Source organism: Chelon labrosus (genome assembly GCF_963514085.1).
Source record: "Chelon labrosus genome assembly, chromosome: 17".
In the NCBI taxonomy this organism is placed as follows: Eukaryota; Metazoa; Chordata; class Actinopteri; order Mugiliformes; family Mugilidae; genus Chelon; species Chelon labrosus.
The window spans coordinates 14641396-14661079 of NC_140350.1; the positions used below are offsets into that span (position 1 = coordinate 14641396).

Here is a 19684-nt window from a genome sequence, read left to right on the forward strand (position 1 = left end):
CTGCTTCCAAGTGTCATTTGTTTGTTTTCTGTTTGAGTTCCTGAACATCCGTCTGGGCTTGGATCAGCTGACTCATCAACCAGAACACCCGAGGCTCGTCTACTAATCAAACTCCCGCAGCATAGCACGTATATACTTCAGCTTTCCATGTTGTCCTTTGCCAGATTGTTCCGTCACCCATGTGGTACGAACGCTCCAGCCAGCTCTCATAGAGTTCTTTTAGTATTTCCTTGTGTTGTCCACACATGGATTAACTTTTTTTTTTTTCTTCCTCTGAGCTCCAGGACTCCAGGCTCCTCTGCCAGCTCCAAACTTATTTAGCTTAACCAGCGAGCCATGCTCCATTTTGCCCCAATCGCCAGCACTCATCTAGAGCCTGCAGGCTCACATTATATTCAATAAAACTGTTAATCCGTCACCAATCTGCTCCTGCGTTCTGCTTTTAGGTCTTCAAGCAAAGAAAGCCAACCAAACGCGTTTTCTTTAAAGACATATTTTTGAGGCATGAATATGTATGACTGTGAGGGCCAGTTGTGTGTTGACATGCAAGTGTCAAGCTCACATTCAAAAGCATGAAGCAGTCAAGAAGAAAAAATGCATTGTGTTTTTTATTTACCAAGTCAAAATTTACAAAGGTACAACACAGCATTCAATGGTAGTAAAATACTGTTTCTCGTATTCAATAAAACGCATCCATTGTACAGGATGCGAGCACCAAAAGCATACAAAAACCTTCCCTAGAAATCTGTTTACAAAGGGACATGGTTAAAAAGAAACAAAAAAAACAAAGGTAAACCAAAAAAAACAAACAAAAAAAATCTCTGTGGTAGAATATATTTCACCCCCATTCACCCCATGGTAAAGCTTCTTATTTCCCTTGCAAACTTACATCACTTACAAAAAGGGTATTCTAACGTCATTGCATAGCTATTACACATCATGTCTATCACATACAGTATGGTCCAGATGGAATAGTAAACATGGACAAAGAAAACGTGAGATTGATTTGATCTCTGCCTATTGGTCCACAGTTTCTTTTAAAAGTCCAACACTCGTCCAGGAGCGCCGGAGATGCATTCAGTCTCTGCGGTGAGCCCGAGGGTGCTTTCTCTCTGCTGGATTCACTCCCTTGGCTTGTGGTGACGCCTGGCCAGTCTTGCTCTCCTCCTCATTCCAGCTGCAAACAATAAGGCAGAGGGGACTGAATTTATTAAGAAATTAGAGCAGAATAATAGGTGGAAGATAATGAAAAGGAAAAATTGCGAAAGGAAAATCCAACTATGGGGCATTTGTGTGTTAGAAAGAGGTTTTCTGCAAACTCTTTTCAGTCACATCCAATCATCTGTGTTGAATGCGTTGTCTGCTCTTACCTGGAGCTTTCCTGGCGGCAGCGAATCTACCTCCCTCTGAGAAATGAATAGGAAATGAGACAGTCAGTGCATGTGGACACTTGGATATGCAAATACACATCTCACAAAATCTCTGCGGCTATGAGTATTCACCTTTGATAATTTTGGTAATTCTCTCTGATTCCTCATTGATCAGATTCGGGTCTCCATGGAGGGTGGTGATCTTGGAGAGGTCTGGGCCTGGACATTGAAAACAAGGCAATTATTTCCAAAACGCAGACAATGTTTCACTCACTCATGTGTGGAGTCACGTAAAAAAAGCACCATATCCTCTTTGCCACCTTGAAGCAGTCTGTTATTTTGCAGATTATTCAACACAATTTGATCAGGAATATATGAAATAAACCTGTTTGGTATAAAACGTTCATGTAAGGACACCCTACCCGCAATGATCTGAGGCTCGATCACCATGGTGTTCCTTCCTCCACCTTCACACGGGCAGCGGGAGAAGGACGTTGAAAGTCATTTAACGACTTAGCAACTGTACTGACTGACAGACGGACAGACTGACAGGTACACGTACCCAGTAAAAAACACCTCCTCCGCCACCGCCAACACAAAGGCAAGCACAAATGTGCAGAAATTTTGTAACACACACACACACACACACACACACATATCTGCACACGAATTCCCAGAGTGCAAAGTACCGGTGTACAGGATGGCTCATCTCACACCAGAAAAACAGAAATTCAGCGTCTTACCCCCACCGATATAAGCAGGTGAAAGCCGTTAAAAGCTCGTCTGAACCCACAAAAGCAAATGGTCTGAGTTGGCCTCCCAAAAATTACACTTCATAATTTGCACACTGCACACACACACACACACACGTAAATTAGACAGAGTGTGAGTAATTATGACATTCTTGCCATAGAGACAATGACAAGAAATCAGATGAATAAGTAGTGAGACGACCAGACATCCACATCATGGGGCACCACAGGTACAAACCCTTGGATTTTTCTTTATGTGGCTGTGTTTGCCCAACCAGGCGACCGACTACAAATAAAAAACCTTTTCTCTCTGTAGCATCCTTAATGGGCTTCTGTGCAACCCATACCTGGCTGCCTCTCCCAGATTATCTGCGACTGTATTCCACAGTATTTGCAACACATCTGCTCCAGCAATTAAACATTTATTAGTCCTCTTTATTCCATCCCTGGCCTGCTAAACGAACCTGGTTGTGATTGAAATAGGTCACATATAATGCGTCGGTTAAGACACACAATAAGTTCACTTGTGAGGTGGTTTAAAACGTTGGCAGTTCCGCTCTTGTACCATGGAAGCCTTAAGCTTTTACACAAATATTTGAATGGACAGATCCAATTACAAACAAGCTACCAAAAGTCTGTTTGGATAAATCTGACTTTACTTTTCTTCACTGATTGTAGCAATTAGTGGGTGGGTAATGAAGCTATAAAGACATGTTTATGTGTTCCACAATACCACCAACAGACAGAGAGATAAAAAAAACACTAAAGCTTATGTGTTCTTTCTTGTTTGTTGTAAACTTGACTTGAGAAACTTTTGTTTGTTTTCCCCTGAGTCAAGTTCAGAATATTGTGGATGGTTTCAAGCTGCTGAGAAAACTAAAGAGACGGACTTGGGTAGAAGCGGAAACTATGTCTGGCACTTTGCCAGCGTCGGCAGCATAGGACATGAACCATCTGGATAGCTGGTTTGATTCTGGACCACCAGTGGAAAGCAAAACATCAAGCTTTAAAGATAAAGACGTAGCTGGAAGCTGGAACAGTTGCAGCCAAAATAACCAAGTCACTGCTGGTGCTGAAACACGGATGGCTAAGCTTACAGATATCTGTACTCTGTAAATGGTGCACGCCATGGAAATTATGATGCATGTCTGTTAAATTAACTGATGATCGTCAAGAAAATGTGAAATTAAATTCACATCGTTGGTCAGTAGGGCCATGCATTTGTTATCAGTTAAAACGTGAAAGTTCCTCAGTCTAGACTATCATGCTCTTCACAATCAGGCAAACTCACCCGTGATCCTTTTTCCATCTGCGCCAACCCCTGTAAAGGTAAAGGAACCAAGTCATCAAATCTATGCCGAAGCCTCCAAGAGATCCACACTTTACTCTATGTTATTGTTTGCCCTCAAAATATGAGCGATTTAAGCGTTTCCTAGTAACACAGAGAACGTACCGTCAATGACTCTGGTAACTTTGGTAATGCCAGGCTGTCCCTGAATGACCCTGGTTACTTTGGTGGAGGAAGAGTCTCCCTCGATGACCCTGGTTACTTTGGTGGAGGAAGGGTCTCCCTCGATGACCCTGGTTACTTTGGTGATGGAAGGGTCTCCCTCGATGACCCTGGTTACTTTGGTGATGGAAGGGTCTGCCTCGATGAACCTGGTTACTTTGGTGACGGAAGGGTCTGCCTCGATGAACCTGGTTAATTTGGTGGCAGAAGGATCTGTCTCGATGAACCTGGTTACTTTGGTGATGGAAGGCTCCTCCTCAATGTGCTTGGTTACCTTGGTGACCACAGTCTCTCCTGTAACAACCAACTCAGTTGTCAGTTCGGTCTGTATGACTCTTGTTACCTTGACAGATGGCTCTGCTGGAGGCACATTAATCAAAGCAGATTAGAACATGCAGAGGCTGGATATTAGATTGCACCACTGGCTGTTTTTACGCCCTGAGGTCAAGTAAGCTGGTCTCTACGGCCGGATTTCCTTTTCTAATTTAGTCATTCATTTCAAGGCATTGCTTTGGAAACAACGCTGACACATGTTGGTGTTGATAGGTCTCAACAACAGGTTTAGATAGAAAATGCAAATATCAGTCAGTAAACTCCCATCTAAGGATTGATAAATCTGTAAAATCTTAGAAATCCCATTTTGGATCAGTTTCAAGAGAAACCTCAGCCAAGAACATTCTTTCACTTCTTTTATGGTTCCTGCTTCTGAGTTGAGTTATGAAGAGATAAAAGCTGGCAAATGTGGAGTTCTTCTAATCTTTGGCCTGAAGTCCCTCGATACGTGACCTTCTTCAGTAATCGGAGCCAGAATTATGTCTGTCTTTCAAACCAGGTCATTAAGAGATTTTAGTAATTTATGCTTAAAACTGTGACTGCATGATAAATTATCCTAGTGATGCTAGTAATAAAAAAAGACTTAACTTGAATTTATGAGACAGTGTGTATATCAATATGAAGAATAGTTAGCTTGGTTTAATAAGATGAGCCATTCTCAGGGGTTGACACATCAATCACATCCTAAGATGCTGCATTGCAACTGTAGCACCTCAGCCTCATGAAAAACTGCTTGATAAATGGCCCATTATAAATCTGCAGCTACCCTCCTGGGAAGGCTTCTCTTTAAAACGCACTCCTGTCTCACTGTCTCTGTCTTCTAGGAGTGTCGGTGTCAGGGGGTCTGTCTCAGCTGGTAGGTTGCACCTGGAAAGGGAGTGGCCCAAAATTTTAAAAGGCCTGCGATCCTCAGAGTTCTCTCCTTTGTGTTGTTTTCCTTTACTTCTTCCATCTACACTTTCTTCACACACACACACACTTATGCCTAACATTCCTGTGTTTAATTACTAGTTGTTACGCTCAGTTAAATAAATACCTTTTCACCTTTCATTAGTTGTTGACTCTAATTTGTTGCAGGTTTGTAACACTCAATTACCTCTTTAAAAAAAAGGCATAGACAGAGCCTGTTGAGAAGTCGTAAACCTTTTGTTTCCTGAACCTTTAAAACAAAGCAATGCCTACTTGTAAGCTCTGTCAGCAGTAGCGCATACAAAGAACCATTTGTCTTTTTCACATTCTTTTGTTTGATGGAACAGAGGGCATAGAGGATGAATGCTGTTACACCAAAACAGCAGAAAATCTAAATCAAAGCTTTACAAAGTGTAACATTTGCATTTCCAATCACCTCTTCCATAAAACTGAAAATACTAAACATTAACCCCCCCGGAGCCCCAGCTCTATAATCCTTATAATATACCAAATTACCTTTGAAGACTTCATTTTTCTCCTATGTTACCCAATACGTTAAGGTGCACTCACATTTGTGTGGATCTGCACTGGACTCAACCCAGCTGAATGAGCAACAGACAAGGATTCTCTATGGTCCCTGAACCTGTTAGGATTTGACAGCCTAATTACCTCATTCCTAAAGTCACTGATTAAATATCTCAAGAGGTCCAAGTGGATTTAAGCGGTACTAAGAGAGAGGAAAAGAAAGGAGACCTGGGAAGAAGCCTTAGTGGAATAATGATACGCATGCAACATGCATGTGTTTGCAGGATGGATTTCACTTCAGAAGCAGATGCTCATTTTTAAACAAAGAACATCAGTTAGCTTCAAACACAGTTATCTTCCAATCATGGGGTTAGTTATAGGGCTTACCTTCAATATAATGAGTAGTTGTGATGGTTCTCCCTGTGAGGTAAAAAGAATAAATAGTTTTAACTTGTTGCAGAAGCAACAATATTTGCATATCATAGACAATATTGGCAGCAAGGACACTTACTGATGAAGGTGAGTGGGATCTCAATGTAAGAAAATCCAGACACAAACTAAAGAAGAAAAAACATTATCAAATGGAAAGCGTACACCTTACAAAACAGATCTGCACACATTCACGGATATGTTTTTCCTCAATCTACCTTTATCTGGATGTATTTAATCAGCTTCTGCAAGAGGACCAGGAGGTCCTGGCGGCCCACAGGAAGATCTGCACATAGCATGCATTACATATGATATGTATCAAGTCAACACAAAGCACCCCGACACATTGCATAGATGCGTGTTAATGTATGTTGCTCTCACCTGCAGGATAGAGAACATTCTTCACTACATGGACAACACCGTTAGTTGCCATCAGGTCACTGTCTGGCACATCCACAGAGTTGACATGGATTGAGTTGTTTACCTGGGAAAACCACAAAAACATACATTTTACACTGGTATTAAGCAACTACTTCCTTCCTTTTCTAAAATGGCTTGGCAGTTGACAGTTTCTGACTTTTAAGACTTAACAGGAATGCCACTGTGTATTTGGTTGTTACTGAGATCTGGGAATTCAATTTATTATTAATTTCCTGCTAGGTTTCTTTTCTGCTTCCTCTTTCCTCCTCTAACCCACCAAATCGAGCCACGTCAGTTTCAGCCTCTGCGCAGTTCTTTAAAAACCTAAGCACAGATTTTTATGAATCACTGTCTCCTCTCTTTTTTCTGACTGAAGACTGAGTGGCCTCAGACAAGCTTTCCAGTGTGCATAAAGGTTGTTCACTAGGCCTGATACGAGACCTTGACCGATAACCCGATAGCGAGATAGCAGAGAGGGGGAGGGCAAAATTGAGGTAATGGGTGAAATGATAATAAAACCGAAGAATGCAAGAGAAAAGCAGGAAACAGAAAGAAACGTAAGACGGACAGAGTGGGCACTGGCAGACAGGAAGCCAGGTTTTATTAATTCTGGCTTTTCTCCAGAGACCTCTTCAGCTTTGAAGTGTATTATCACAGACTCTTTGACGTTATTGTATAATTCAGAAGTATGTAAGTTATGTGTGGTCATTTAAAATCTGATAACATAAAACAATCATCATCAACCCTTGGTTATTGTCTCCTTTGCCTTGTCTTTAATTTACATTTTCCTATATTTTTCTCATATGATTTGTGGTTGTACATTGAAACACAGCAAACTTGACGTGCTGACTTTAAGTTGCTGGTGCGAGTTTTGGTGAAGCTGTAGGCATTTCTCATGATGGGTTTCTCCTGGTTGGATTGTTCAGTGTCTACCCTAAAGACTCTAAAGACATAAATGCACACTCAAATGATGACATACTGATATAACTTGCAGGTTGTTGCCTTGGAGGGTTTTGAGCAGATTGGTAACTCCGCCTTCCAGTCCTCCATTGATGAAGACACCATTACTGAAGTGGTACAGGAGAATGGTTCTCAAAGCATTTAGATCACCTGTCAGTGACAACACAAACATGATTTTAGGAGAGCTAGGATTCTTCATGCTTTCTTTGACTCATCTGTGCAACAAATATGGTAATATGCTAGTTTAGGGGATCTTTTCAGTGGAGTACGCACTTTTGAGCAGCGCATGGTCCTCTTTAGTGAGGCTCTTAAACGCCTCGTCAGTCGGTGCGAAGATGGTGTAGGAGCCCTCTTGCTTCAGCAGCTCATCAAGACCTGCTGTCTCCATCAATGACAGGAAAATCCTAAATTTATTCAAATGAAATGAAAACAAAATAGGAAAATCATCAATTCGCTGAATCAACACAAAAAACTGTCGGAGTGAAATGAGGCCGAACCATAAAAGCAGACTGGCTACACTTTTGGGTTCATAGAAAGAGGTGGACTATATTTTATGATCCACAAAAGCAATTTACTCCACAACTTGGGATTGTGGTCACTGGCATCACATGAGGCGTTCTCTGACGCTACCACTTTGCAATGCAAGAGAAGGAACCAGTCTTATTTTATACTGCACAAAAGTATTTTTATATTTTTTGTTTAATTACCATGAGGGTTTGTGTTTCAGGTTGCACAAACCCCAACCAGCCAATAACTTTTCCACCAGGAAATGGCACAAGGAGTTTTCTTAAGGAGACCAGATTTCATGTCACATTTGGATCAAAAACTAGTCAGGTGGCATTCACTTTAGTCAAGAGGATAATAGTTCTGGCACTGAAGTTCAGGCTGGGATTGCTGTGCACATGTGTGGTCCCACTGGGTTGCACATCTGTTTCCTCAGTTATTCATCATCTGTCACTACAGCCTATATGGTCAAGTGAAAAATTAAGATGTCCAAATACTCAGTCCAATTTGAAACAATTCCGAAATAAATGTGATATATTCACACATTTCACGCTTTGTTAAGTATATGACGGTGGCCAAGAGAGCTCAGTGCAACTTAGGAAAACATGCAAACCAGTAAATACAGCAACGCAGTGCAAGTAGTGCGAATGACAACAGGAGTGATGAACCTGGCAGGGATGCGGTTGTTCTTCAAAGCTTTATTCTGTCCCTTTTCCATCACTTTTTGGAGTCCATTGGAAACACTTGCAGTGGGCTTTTAAAAAAAAATCTGCAATACATCATTCCACTGTTAGGAAAATTTGATGTACATTTTAAACAACTGCCAGCTTTGTCCAGGACAGACCACCCTAGCTAACTCAAAAACAAGTCTCAGAGAACCCTAAAACAAGCCCCGGGAAAAAGCATTTTGGAGTAATGTTTTCTGGATTAACAAATCAAAGAGAGATTTGTTTGGCCTCAGTGAAAGCAGACATGTTTAGTGCAAACCAAGAGCAGCTTTTTTGGAGAGAATAACCTCATACCAACAGTGAAGCAGGGTAATGAAAATGTTATGGTTTCTAGTGTATAAAATTTTGCATGAAGATAAGTGCATGAAGGTCATGTACTGTAAAACCATCTGTCCGAAATCTGAAGTTGAACTGGGAGTGGGTCTTTCTCATAGACTGTATAAATATGGACAATGTGCCCCCTTGCTTGCATTGGCCAAACTGATGCTATTTTCCCGGTGATATGGGCGGCGCCATCTTGCGACTTTGGAGCGAGAGTCTGCACAGTACGGTCTGAGAGTGGAGCCACGATCTCGATGACCCGCCTGCAATTCCACCAGACAACTTGTAGTCTTGACCATGTCACATCCTGTTTCTATAGCGTCAAATAACTAACTAAAATGAAACTTCTCCGAAAAATTGACACCTGAATAAGCACCAGTATTATGTTAACTACCTAAAATGACTGAAACCATCCTTGAAAAAGTTTATTTGACGTGTATTTCCGTGTTTTAATTTGGTCCCAAGTCCTACCCACTAACATGGGGGAGGAGGAGCTTATGACCTATACTGCAGCCAGTCACCAGAGGGCGCACTACTGGCTTTGCCAGCTGTCTATCTTTATACTGTCTATGGTCTTTCCATGGGATAACACTACTTCTCTTGTTTGATGAAGTGTCCCAGTTGTAGTTTGTGCAATGTAGTACTTACTTGAACCGTCCATCAGCAACCAGGACCTCGTACATTGTTTTCTCGGCCGGTTTGATCAAGGTCCTAATAAGGTGAAGGGCTCCGTTGCTACCCTCCTTACTGCCGCGCACCATACATGCGTTTTCGATGCACACAGCCTATAACAAGAGGAGCATTGAGAGAGTAAAGTTACAGGTCAAAACCCTATTTTGCAAATCTGGTAACTATTTACTTGAGGGGACTTTCACACTGTAAGTATTAATTGCAGTCAGTAAAACTGATAATGGCAATGTTTCTGTGAAGAAATGAAGTCCAACTGGTTGTAAGATCTAAACCAAGAGAGCAGAAACACTTCCTCTGCCAAGAGTTGGACTAATTACCCGTTTAACGACAGCAACATGCTAGCACTTGATACAGGGCCTATAATAGGTTTCAGATTTCCAATGGAAGCTGGTACGGTCCATTGTCTTGCTAACTGTTTGACTCTGACACAACAATACACACACACATAGTTCTTACAGTGCGGTAAATGAAGACTCTGAGCAGTTTTCCTGCCAGTGTTTCCAGCTGCTGTCCGTTGTAGAGCTCACTCAGTGTGACTTTTAGCTTCAAGATGTGGTTTTCCAGAATGAGTTTCAGCATGCTCTGGTCGATTGACATCACCTCCGCTGACAAACACGCAGAAACATTTGAGATTTTAAATGATATGTGTACGCCGGATTGATTGTGTCAGTGAAAAGCATGAAATGAATATTGCTGATCTAATTGTTTAAACTCACTAGTGAAGGCAGGGTTGACAGGAGCAAGGAGTGTGTACTCTGTCTTTGCACCCAGGGCAGCAGCTAAGTCCAGTTCAGACAGCATGTCGTTGAAGGTGCTCTGGCTGTCTCCCATCAGCTCCATCACTTCTTTGGCTGATAATAATAATAAAATAATAATAATAAAAAAAACCTGACACACACTTGTGATCACAGAAAAATGAAACACCTAAATAATTAAAACAAACAAAAAAAAGCTTTACCTGAGTCAGGGATGAGCACCTTGTCTATGAGATGGATGACCCCATTGGTGGTCACTATGTCCTTCTTCAGCACCATCTTGATGCCGTTTACAGTCAGAGAGTCTCCATCACAGCCGATCTCTATGGTGCTGCCCTCTGCGGTTTCATACACCGTTCCTGCCATGATGGCTTCTGCACACTGGACACTGTTCAACAGGTGGTAGTTCACCAGGGCTGAGGGGTTTGTTTGCAGGCGGCAGAAGGAGAAAAATGAAAAAGCAGATTGGAAACTTTAGACTTTGCCTGCGGCATGCAGCTATTTCTGTAACCTAGGTTATCCTTTTTAGGATTTACAGTTGTGATTATTAATTGACACGCAAGCAGACAGAATACCGCTCATATTCTGTCTGCTCTCTGACTCTTTCTAAATCAGAGAGTCCAAACAAAACAGGCAAAACTGGCATGCAAAAGCAATGCAATGACAACATGAAAAACCTTTCCTATCCCACAAAAATTCAAACGCAATCAGTGTTGTAGTACAGGCCAAATACCTCTCTGGCCAAAATATGGCAAAATTATCACGTTTGCTTTGGAAACTATTCCAGTGCGGTTGGTCAGCAGAGTCTGAATGCCAGGTGTCTGAGAATTTATCTGGGGACGTATTGGGTTCCCAGAAAAAACCACTCACTCAGAGGACTTGCTCATTCTTGTGTGCAAATAATGAGACAAGCTGTTCTATGGCTGCACTGTGTGGTTTGTGAGACATGTGTGTGCATACTCCTTGATTTGTGAAAATTTGATAATTATCTAAGTGCTGATGTTTGCTCTATAGAATTAAACACAAAGAGCGGCTGGGGCTGGTATTGCTATCATTATTATGATAGTTGGACAGAAGTCAGCTTGCACAAACTGACATTTTAAACTGATGACGGTACTGGATGAAAAATCAAGGCATCACCAAAGCAATCATTATTCAGCCTGAAGTGGACATGAATTGTCATGTCTTTGTCGTGAATTTCAGGACAAACCATCCAGCATTTGAGACAGTTCACAAAAAACATTATGCGGTAGTAGAAACGTGAAGGGACTGCTAATCTAATTAGGACATATATACTGGGAAAGATGTATATCTTATGCCAATTCATCTATCTATCTATGAAAATCTTGACATATTTCACTGAATAAGTGAAAGTTGCATCTGCTGGTGGAGCTGGGGATCACCACAGTCAACTTAACTTAACCAGATGTACAGTAGCTCATGTACAACGTACCTGCAACAACCTCCTTGTCTCCCATGATACGCTCCAGGTAGCCTGGACTCAGTTTATCAAAGGCTTCATCAGTTGGAGCGAACAAAGTAAACTGGCCAGGTTCACCCAGCTTGTCCATTATACCAGACTCTAACGCTGCAGTCTGGAAAAGAAAAGACAGGAAAGTGTTTTACGTGTCACATGTTGGCACACTGTGAGATACTAGACTGTATCAAACAGTTAATGCGGTTAGTTTGCTGCGTAAAGTGTAAAATGATACGCATTTTACTCACACTAAAAGTGGAGAGGTCATCAGTGACTTCCAGGACATCTTTAATTGTGTTACCCACGGCGCTGATTACCCGATCGATGACATGCACCACACCATTTGTGGCCACTTGGTTACCATGGACGATCCTGGCACAGTTCACTGTCACAATCTACACACAGAGGAAATGTTTCACGCAAAGATCATCCCAGACTTTTATGGACATAATTCAAGTATTGATGCAATCTTGCGCTCATTCACATAAACTGACCCCATTCGGGTAGTGGTTGATGAAGAGCCCCAGGTCATTGTACATAGACTTGACGGTCATGCCATTCTTCATGTCTTTGGTCAGAAGACGACGGTTCACCATGTGGTAGTGAAGAGCGTTGTACAGCTCGATGTTCACGTTGCTCACCAGTGCAGAACGCAAGGTCTGATACAGGAAATCCCAACAGAGTTACAGGAAATCTGATTGTGTGTCCGTGATGTTATTGGTGCACATCAAAAGTTAAGACATCCAGTTTACTCACAGGGTCCAGCTGTTCCCAGGCATCGTTGCTCGGTGCAAACATGGTGAATGAGCCTTTGCCCTCAATCTCCTCTCTCAGCTTCGATATGTCAGAGTATTGCTGTGTGGTCGAGGCCTTTGTAAGCCCCAGCGTACCATACACATGGTCGATGGGAGCCACTGTAGGGGTGAGAAGAGGAATTTTTATAAAAACGAAATGACATTTTGAGTTGATAGCTGCTACTACTAGACTCGACTGGGGCTTTGGGGTCAGCCACCTACCTGCAGGGCATCCTTTCATGCCCTCCAGCCTCATGTATCCAGGACAGCATTCATATACGACCGTACTGCCAAAAAAACAAAAAAAAAGCACAAAATCTTAGTTACGTGAGCGGTTCAGTGAATTGGTTCATTTTGAAAAAAACAATTTAACTTTATTGTTAGTTAGAGAACTGTACATTATAATGTTTCATAAGTAAGATGGCGCAAGATGCAATGTGAGCGAGTGTGACGCAAGTTGAGAAAACAAAATATAGCTGCCAGATAACGAGAACTGACAGCTGAGGGGAAGAAAAACAACCTCTGGAGCTGCGAGAGAATGACGAACACTTGGACTGAGGGCGGTGAAGACATTCGAGACGGGGGTACCAGGCTGCGCAAAGAGCGCTTCCTCACCAGATACCAAATAAGTTGGAAGGGATGGTGTAAGAAAACACCCATAAAAGCAAGGAAGTCAAATATAAAACATAAAGACAAGGTAAACACGACTCCACAAGAAAACTGGCAGAGCGCGCACACATCCAAGTAGACTAATTGCTGGCAAATGAATGCAAGAGTGACCGGGAAGACCTGCCCAAGACATTTGCCTTGAAAGAGTCAACCAATATCGTTTCAATATCTAATGCAACAGCTTCAAACACAGCAAACGGAAAAGCCTGAAAACATTTTAGAGCGACACGCTCAAAGGAAATGAGAGGTGCACACTGTATTTATATTCAGACACAGTCAAGTATTGTAAATGATTATGAAATCCTAATAACGGTGCACCCTTTGCCCCTTCTTTTGGCTTTTCGTCCAATTCTTAAGGAAGTTCTGAAGACACGCCAAACCTTCACATACAGTCGACCACTTGTGTCCATTTAAAAGATTTTGGTTTTGTGGTGGAAGGAACAGCTTATAACAATTTATGAAAGCAGAGCTCAAAGAAGTAAAAACATCCTGGCAGGAAGCTGAGAGAGGGCCTGCTAACACTAAGCGAAGCCCAATGAGCTGTACCTTTGACCTGCACTCTTCAATCAGTTTACAGGAAGTCACGGCTAACGGCTATGAATGACAGAATGAGGTGTGAGGAGGCTGATTCTGACAGCCACGAGCCAGTAATGTGGATTTAACGGAGGAATACATTTTCATATTCAATCGGGGCACCTCTCAACTTCAGACACATCCTACCAGGAGTTGAGTCAACGCTGGACGCTCAACCACAAAGCTCATGAATGAGTTTAATTGGGGTTTAACCCAAAGCACTTCATTGGTTCCAGTTGGGACTCTGTGTGTTTGCTAAGCAGATTTATTTGGAGTCGTTTCCTTGGAGCTTATTACGCATTCAGTGCATCTGAGGCAGGGCTTTAAGGATTTCTGCTCGCTGTTTTTCCATGTTTCAGTACGAACGCAGGGTTTTCTCTGTGCAATTCACTTCTTTCAGATAAATGAACAGTAGTGATATAGAACACTATGCAAAAGCAAACTACTGCCTTCATAGCTCACATTAATCACACACAAAAACAAAATCAACTCACTAACTTCCTCCCTTCGACTTCCGAAAACGGCCTGTTTGTTTTGGCAAACCTCCCTAATCCTCTTTAATCACTGTCTGTGTTCATGGAAATGTGTGCGATGATGATTTCAGTGCGAATAGCCTCGCTGCGTACAGACCAATCACTCCATGCCTTGACACTAATCTTTACAATGTAAAATACATAAATATCCACCAACGACCGGCTGTCAGGGAGGCATGAAGTCACTGCTCCCTGGCTGCGCTCTGACAGGATAATGGATCTGGGGAAAGAACAAGCCAGCACACACTGCAACCGGGCCTCTGGCAGTGTCACCGCATGAAACAGCTCAATGTGGCTTCCAGATGAGCAGATGTGCAAATACATGGGCATGGGATTACATACGCACACTGTACGTGCACGGAAACGCAAGGTGGGGTCTGGCATTAGATGAAAACGTTCCAGTTTTTCGCTGGTATGTAATAATTGCATCCTAATGCGCCTTCCAAGTTGCTGTGTGTTAACTTTTTTACACGTGGGAATGGATTTAATGAAATTACATTTGCAACTTCTCTGACACAAGCCTCTGCTCCCCGCCCGTATCCTAAACACACACAGCTTTGAAGAAAATCGCTACCACCTGAACCACCAGCGGCTCCATTTGAGAGTTTTTACGTGGTGATTGAGGCGGTAAGAAATCCCAGGCATCATCACATCAAGAGGAGGCGCTTGGTGCAGGTAGGATTTACATCGGTGCAATTTGTGCCGCGCAATCACGGTTCCTCGAGATTCACGCCAGGTATTGCCGCTTAACCATCAAAGCGTACCCTGACACCACCGTGTTCTTACTCCAGCCCGCAGCAAATGCAGGAATGTCCAAACAGCCTCGTCTAATCGCTCATCAACACCTAATCCATCTCAGACACAACCACAGCTGGATGGATTTCCTCCGCTGCCTCTCGACTATGTTCTCACTGTGACCACAGACAGATGGAGTGAAATAAAGAAGTAAGATGTTTATGGCCTCGTTGGGTCGCTTCCTGTTGTAATTTTTTATTTATTTTTTTGTTCCTTTTTATTTATTTGCTTACTGACAGAAAATGTGAGAACACGCAGTACTGCTGATGGGAAATCCTGTCCAGTGAATTACGTACTGTATGTTTTGCTCGTTGACTTGCTTTGCGAAAAGTCAAAACGGACAAATTTGGAGCAGTTTCTGGTTACCTTACCCCTTATTTGCAGTTTTTATTTGACTTTTTTTAGGGGCAGATGTTTTAACTTGTAACTTTAAGCAATCTTAATTCTTGTTATGGCAAGACACTACAGATAACTAGGGTACAAATGAACTACTCAACCAGCTAATTACTTACATAAGGACTTATTTCTGTTATATTTCTGTAATTTTATTATTAAATATGCAAATAAAGTATTTTAACACGTGCTAACACGTTTCCAGAGCAGAAATATAAACATAGGGCAAAACCAAGTTCAAAATTCTTGTTTCATTTTGCTGACATATTTGAGCGAGAGGTTTTTACAGAGGGGATTTTTGATGAAATATAAAATGCAGTTTAAATCAGGCTATGTACCAAGGCATATGTAGCAAACAACTGACAAACTACTGAGTTGGAAATTGAGGAAAAAGCTAATACTCAAAAGAAACAAAAACTAAAAACGGCCTTTTAAAATGTATACTGTAATTCATTTTCAACCGGTAACCACTATTTACAGTTTAAAATGTTAACTAATCTAAACTTACCCATGATTAGTTACATTAAGACAATTATTAGTATTATCTGTGTTCTGAAAATGTTGCAGTTACTTTTATTTTGAAATTCATTACATATATTTTAAATGCATTACACAAAGGACAGAAGACAAAAGGTATATTTATCACACTTACATATCTGTTGTCTTGTAAACCCTCATTGCCCTTAGTTTTTTTTTCTTTCTTTTTTTTCATTTTTAGAAACTTCAGGGTGGTTCCATGTAATATTATCCCAGTGTAATCTACCACTGTTCTGTGTCAGGGGGAAAATGACTCACCCCTCACTCACCACTCTTTTATTCTCTCTCTATATATCTTTCTCTCTCTCTCGCTCTCTCTCTCTCGCTCTTATCTCTTCATTTTCCGGCATACCTGCACAGCAATTAGTGTTACGGTTGATTGCACGATGGAGACAAGGTTTGTGTGTGTGTGTGTTTCTGTCTGCACATTTGTCGATGATGGAGAGTGTGTGAGGAAGAGTGTGCAGTTTTTTTTTTTTGCCATTTACACTTGAGTCACCCTGCAAGGCCGAACAGCTCCGGCCGAGCCCTACACCCCGTCTGCTGTGGTTCATCATTTTTCCGTGATCAGCTCATTGTGCACGTTTTTGTAACTTTGGCTCATTAGTATGTTACAATTTGTCTTATTTTAAACCAACATCATCATCACCAGTTCAGAAACAGCCATCGTCATGGCTGTGAGGCTCTGAACTCTCCACTTAGAAACTGCACAACTTATATACTATATTACAGCCCAATCAAAGGATAACTTCCCTCAAAATTGAGAACAACACAATCTTGCGAGCACGCGCACAAAAACCAAAAAAACTAGTGAAACAATAGCGGAAACACGCCCTGCTTTGATTCACCTGACTTCATACAGACACAAAAAGCACCTACAGGCCAGTTTCTTTCACCTGAAACGTGTTGGGAGGGGAGCATCAATCACTGCTGAGTAGCACTTACAACAAAACCAGGCCTACAATTGAGTGAACCCCAGCGGGCGACAGAGCATGCCCAGACATGGGGAAAAGGGAGGAGGGAATGAAGACAAAGGGAGAGCTAGTTTTACAGTTTATGTGAAGAGATTGTTGGAAACTGAGTGTGAAATCTAGATGCAAATGGAAAGCAAATATATGTACATACAGTATATGGTGATAGTTTAAATCATTATGCACAACACATCTTTTTTTTCAGTGAAGGTTCAGAGATGACTGTGCGATAATTACAGACGAGAGGAGGCAGAGAGAGAGAGCCTCAGGGCGGAGATAGATGGGGTCAAACAGAGCCGACCTCTGCTGATAGAGCCACACTAAAACGTAAGGGAGTCAGTCCAGGGGTGAAACCTATCTACATTCAGGAACTTCAAGTGCTGATCACTTTCTATCTGCAGGATGCATGAAAGCCTTTCACCCTGGGTGAGGCCATTTTGAGTTCAGTGCAAATTATAATAAAAAAACCCACGGTAATTTGATCCATTGAGTGTTTCGGTGATGACTTACGCCTTCTTGCCACAGATGGTGCCTTTGTACCAGTTCCTGCATGTGCTGAAGTACTTCTTCTGGGTCCCCAGGACCTGCTGCAGAGCGCACACATTGGGCCTGGAAGAGGGAGGGGGAGAGAGATGGGAGAGCAGGCGGGAGGGTGAGGAGGGAGTGACAAAGAAAGTGAAAAGCAGGAGGTGGGTGTGTGAGCGCAGGAGGGCAGGAGGGGGGATAGGTAAGTTGGGGAGGAAAAAAAAGGACAATAAGATGAGAAGGTGTGGGGGAGTGAATGCGAGAGGTGCATGCAGGTAAAGAAAAAAAGACCATTTACAAAGACCCATGTTTTCATACGAGTTCTTATGTTTTTTATTAAATGCATAGCTCAGACAGAATAAATAAAGACAGAAACTAATAATTTCATGCAAATACTGTATATCTTTCAATACTGTACTAAAATACCCAATAAAATATAAATTTGTGCGTGCAGATGACTTTAGGAGAGTGAATGAATGTCAGACAGACACAATATTGAATTTTCCATTTTGGCTTTTATCAATACTTTTATCAATGTGGCTGACCTGTTAAGGCCATTCTCATCCCAAGTGCTCTCTATATTATTGAAAATACACCTTAAAATAGAAAATTAGACATACTTGACATAAGCACATATCTGTAACTCATCATGCAATTTATGCCCCAACGTGCTCATAGTGGTACAAACAAGATCACCTGTAAAAATCATTGTTGCACTGTCCTTTACATTTTTGGCGTCCCCCTCCCTCACACCCTCTTCCCCCTACATCCCATCTCCTTACCCCTCGTTCCGGGCCCGTATGCGGCTGTGGGAGACTATCTTGTCATAGGCCGAAGAGTCCACGCTCCCCAAGGAGCAGAGTGCCACCAGCACTAAGGTCGCCACCAGCAGCTGATGCATCCTGTGTGGAGTTACCAGTCCTCTGTACTGCAAAGGGCACGAGCCGAGCAAACGCTTCTTTTGCCTTTTAAATACACACACGCACACGCGCAAAAATAAAACACACGCGCAAACACACACAAACTCAAAAGCCCACAACCCCCCCAAAAAACACACAGGAAATATGGGAGCACGCTAAAGAGAGGGAGCTTTTATACCAACAAGCCTCTCTCTCTCTCTCTCTCTCTCTCTGTCGCTCTCTCTCCAACACACCCACTCTCTCACTGTCGTTTCCATACCATTACGTCCTGCTCTCACCCTCACACACCCTTCTCCTCACTCAAACTCCTTCCTCCAGCTCTGGCTCGGCCACAAGCTTATTGTCTCCTCCTCCCTCATGTTGTTTCGTGTGAGTTTTTGCAGGGATTTCTTGACCACCGTCACATCCCAGAGCACCGAGGACACCTTTACATGGCTCTACTGTCCATGCTTGTCTTCAGCTCGTCTTGTGAATTCTCCTTAAACTGTGTTTGACAACTTGGAGAGGGGAACACACTAGAAACCTGTGTCACAATAGAAATGATGTGCATAAAGAGACAAATAAATACACATAAATGAATTCAGGTAGCAAGCACAACCCAAACATATGTCCTGGAGACATCTGGCAATAAAACATGTGAGCTAAATTGACAGAAATGCTTTTAACAGGCTACAAAGCAAAGCCCTGAACCCAACTTAAAGCCCCAAAGTGATGAATTTCGTGCAGATCACAGTTCTGCTCTTTGCTCGCCAGGAACCGGGCACCTCAAGGGATACGACTGTGTTCCCTTTTCCTTTTATGATGTGGATTCATCATTTCCAGCAGCCTTTCCTCCCCTGTACTCCCGTTTGCGCTCCTGCTGTCATGTTCACCGTTCATCCCAGCTCTTCCCTACAGCTGTTTCAGTCTCCCACATCGAAAAGCCAGATCTGATACAGCTTCAAAGGGGAACCATGAAACGGGACCCCCGGACGTGGTCGTGTACAGTCTTGACATATGGACACAAAGAGGTGTGATTCACTGGAGACATGCAGGTCAAGTCAAGTCTTGATTAAATAAAATAAGAGCCAAGTGATTCAGTTGCTCCACAACCCCAAACAGAGTGTCCCCTGGTACAGGCAGATGTTTTATTTACTGTAAAGTGAGTCATTTTGTTCTGAAAATGAAATGACAGCAGCATGAAGGAGGCGAAGTACTCCCTGAGAGGCCTTCTCCCTTTGGAGAAAACTTCCCATCTATTTAATAAATAAATAAATCTTTAAAAAAATTAGGACACACATATTCAACCCTG

The 19684-nt window shown here is 42.3% G+C and overlaps 1 protein-coding gene across 2 annotated transcripts; it reads right to left on the minus strand.

Moving 5' to 3' along the window:
* Positions 1–581: 581 nt before the first annotated feature.
* postna (periostin, osteoblast specific factor a) lies at positions 582–18514 on the minus strand. Of its 2 annotated transcripts, XM_084564217.1 has the most exons (23): positions 18256–18514; positions 17459–17557; positions 12700–12764; positions 12440–12597; positions 12178–12342; positions 11932–12078; positions 11660–11801; positions 10410–10622; positions 10168–10302; positions 9908–10056; positions 9410–9546; positions 7482–7612; positions 7228–7358; positions 6210–6312; positions 6047–6114; positions 5911–5956; positions 5787–5819; positions 3576–3926; positions 3414–3443; positions 1793–1837; positions 1503–1589; positions 1371–1406; positions 582–1177 (listed from the first exon to the last, which is right to left on the minus strand). In XM_084564217.1, the coding sequence occupies exons 1-23, from the start codon at positions 18372–18374 to the stop codon at positions 1122–1124; spliced, it is 2646 nt and encodes an 881-aa protein (XP_084420343.1). In that variant the 5' UTR covers positions 18375–18514; the 3' UTR covers positions 582–1121. The 2 variants fall into 2 exon arrangements, with proteins under 2 accessions (XP_084420343.1, XP_084420344.1); XM_084564218.1 differs by lacking the exon at positions 1793–1837.
* Between the last annotated feature and the right edge of the window lie 1170 nt (positions 18515–19684).

Excerpts from the sequence above, each read along its gene's own strand:
- postna (XM_084564217.1), bottom strand. The coding sequence starts at position 18,374 with ATGCATCAGCTGCTGGTGGCGACCTTAGTGCTGGTGGCACTCTGCTCC. Across the intron at positions 12,765-17,458 it reads ACCATCTGTGGCAAGAAGGC|TACGGTCGTATATGAATGCT; the intron begins GTAAGTCATCAC and ends TTTTTTTGGCAG. Across the intron at positions 12,598-12,699 it reads CATGAAAGGATGCCCTGCAG|TGGCTCCCATCGACCATGTG; the intron begins GTAGGTGGCTGA and ends TCACCCCTACAG.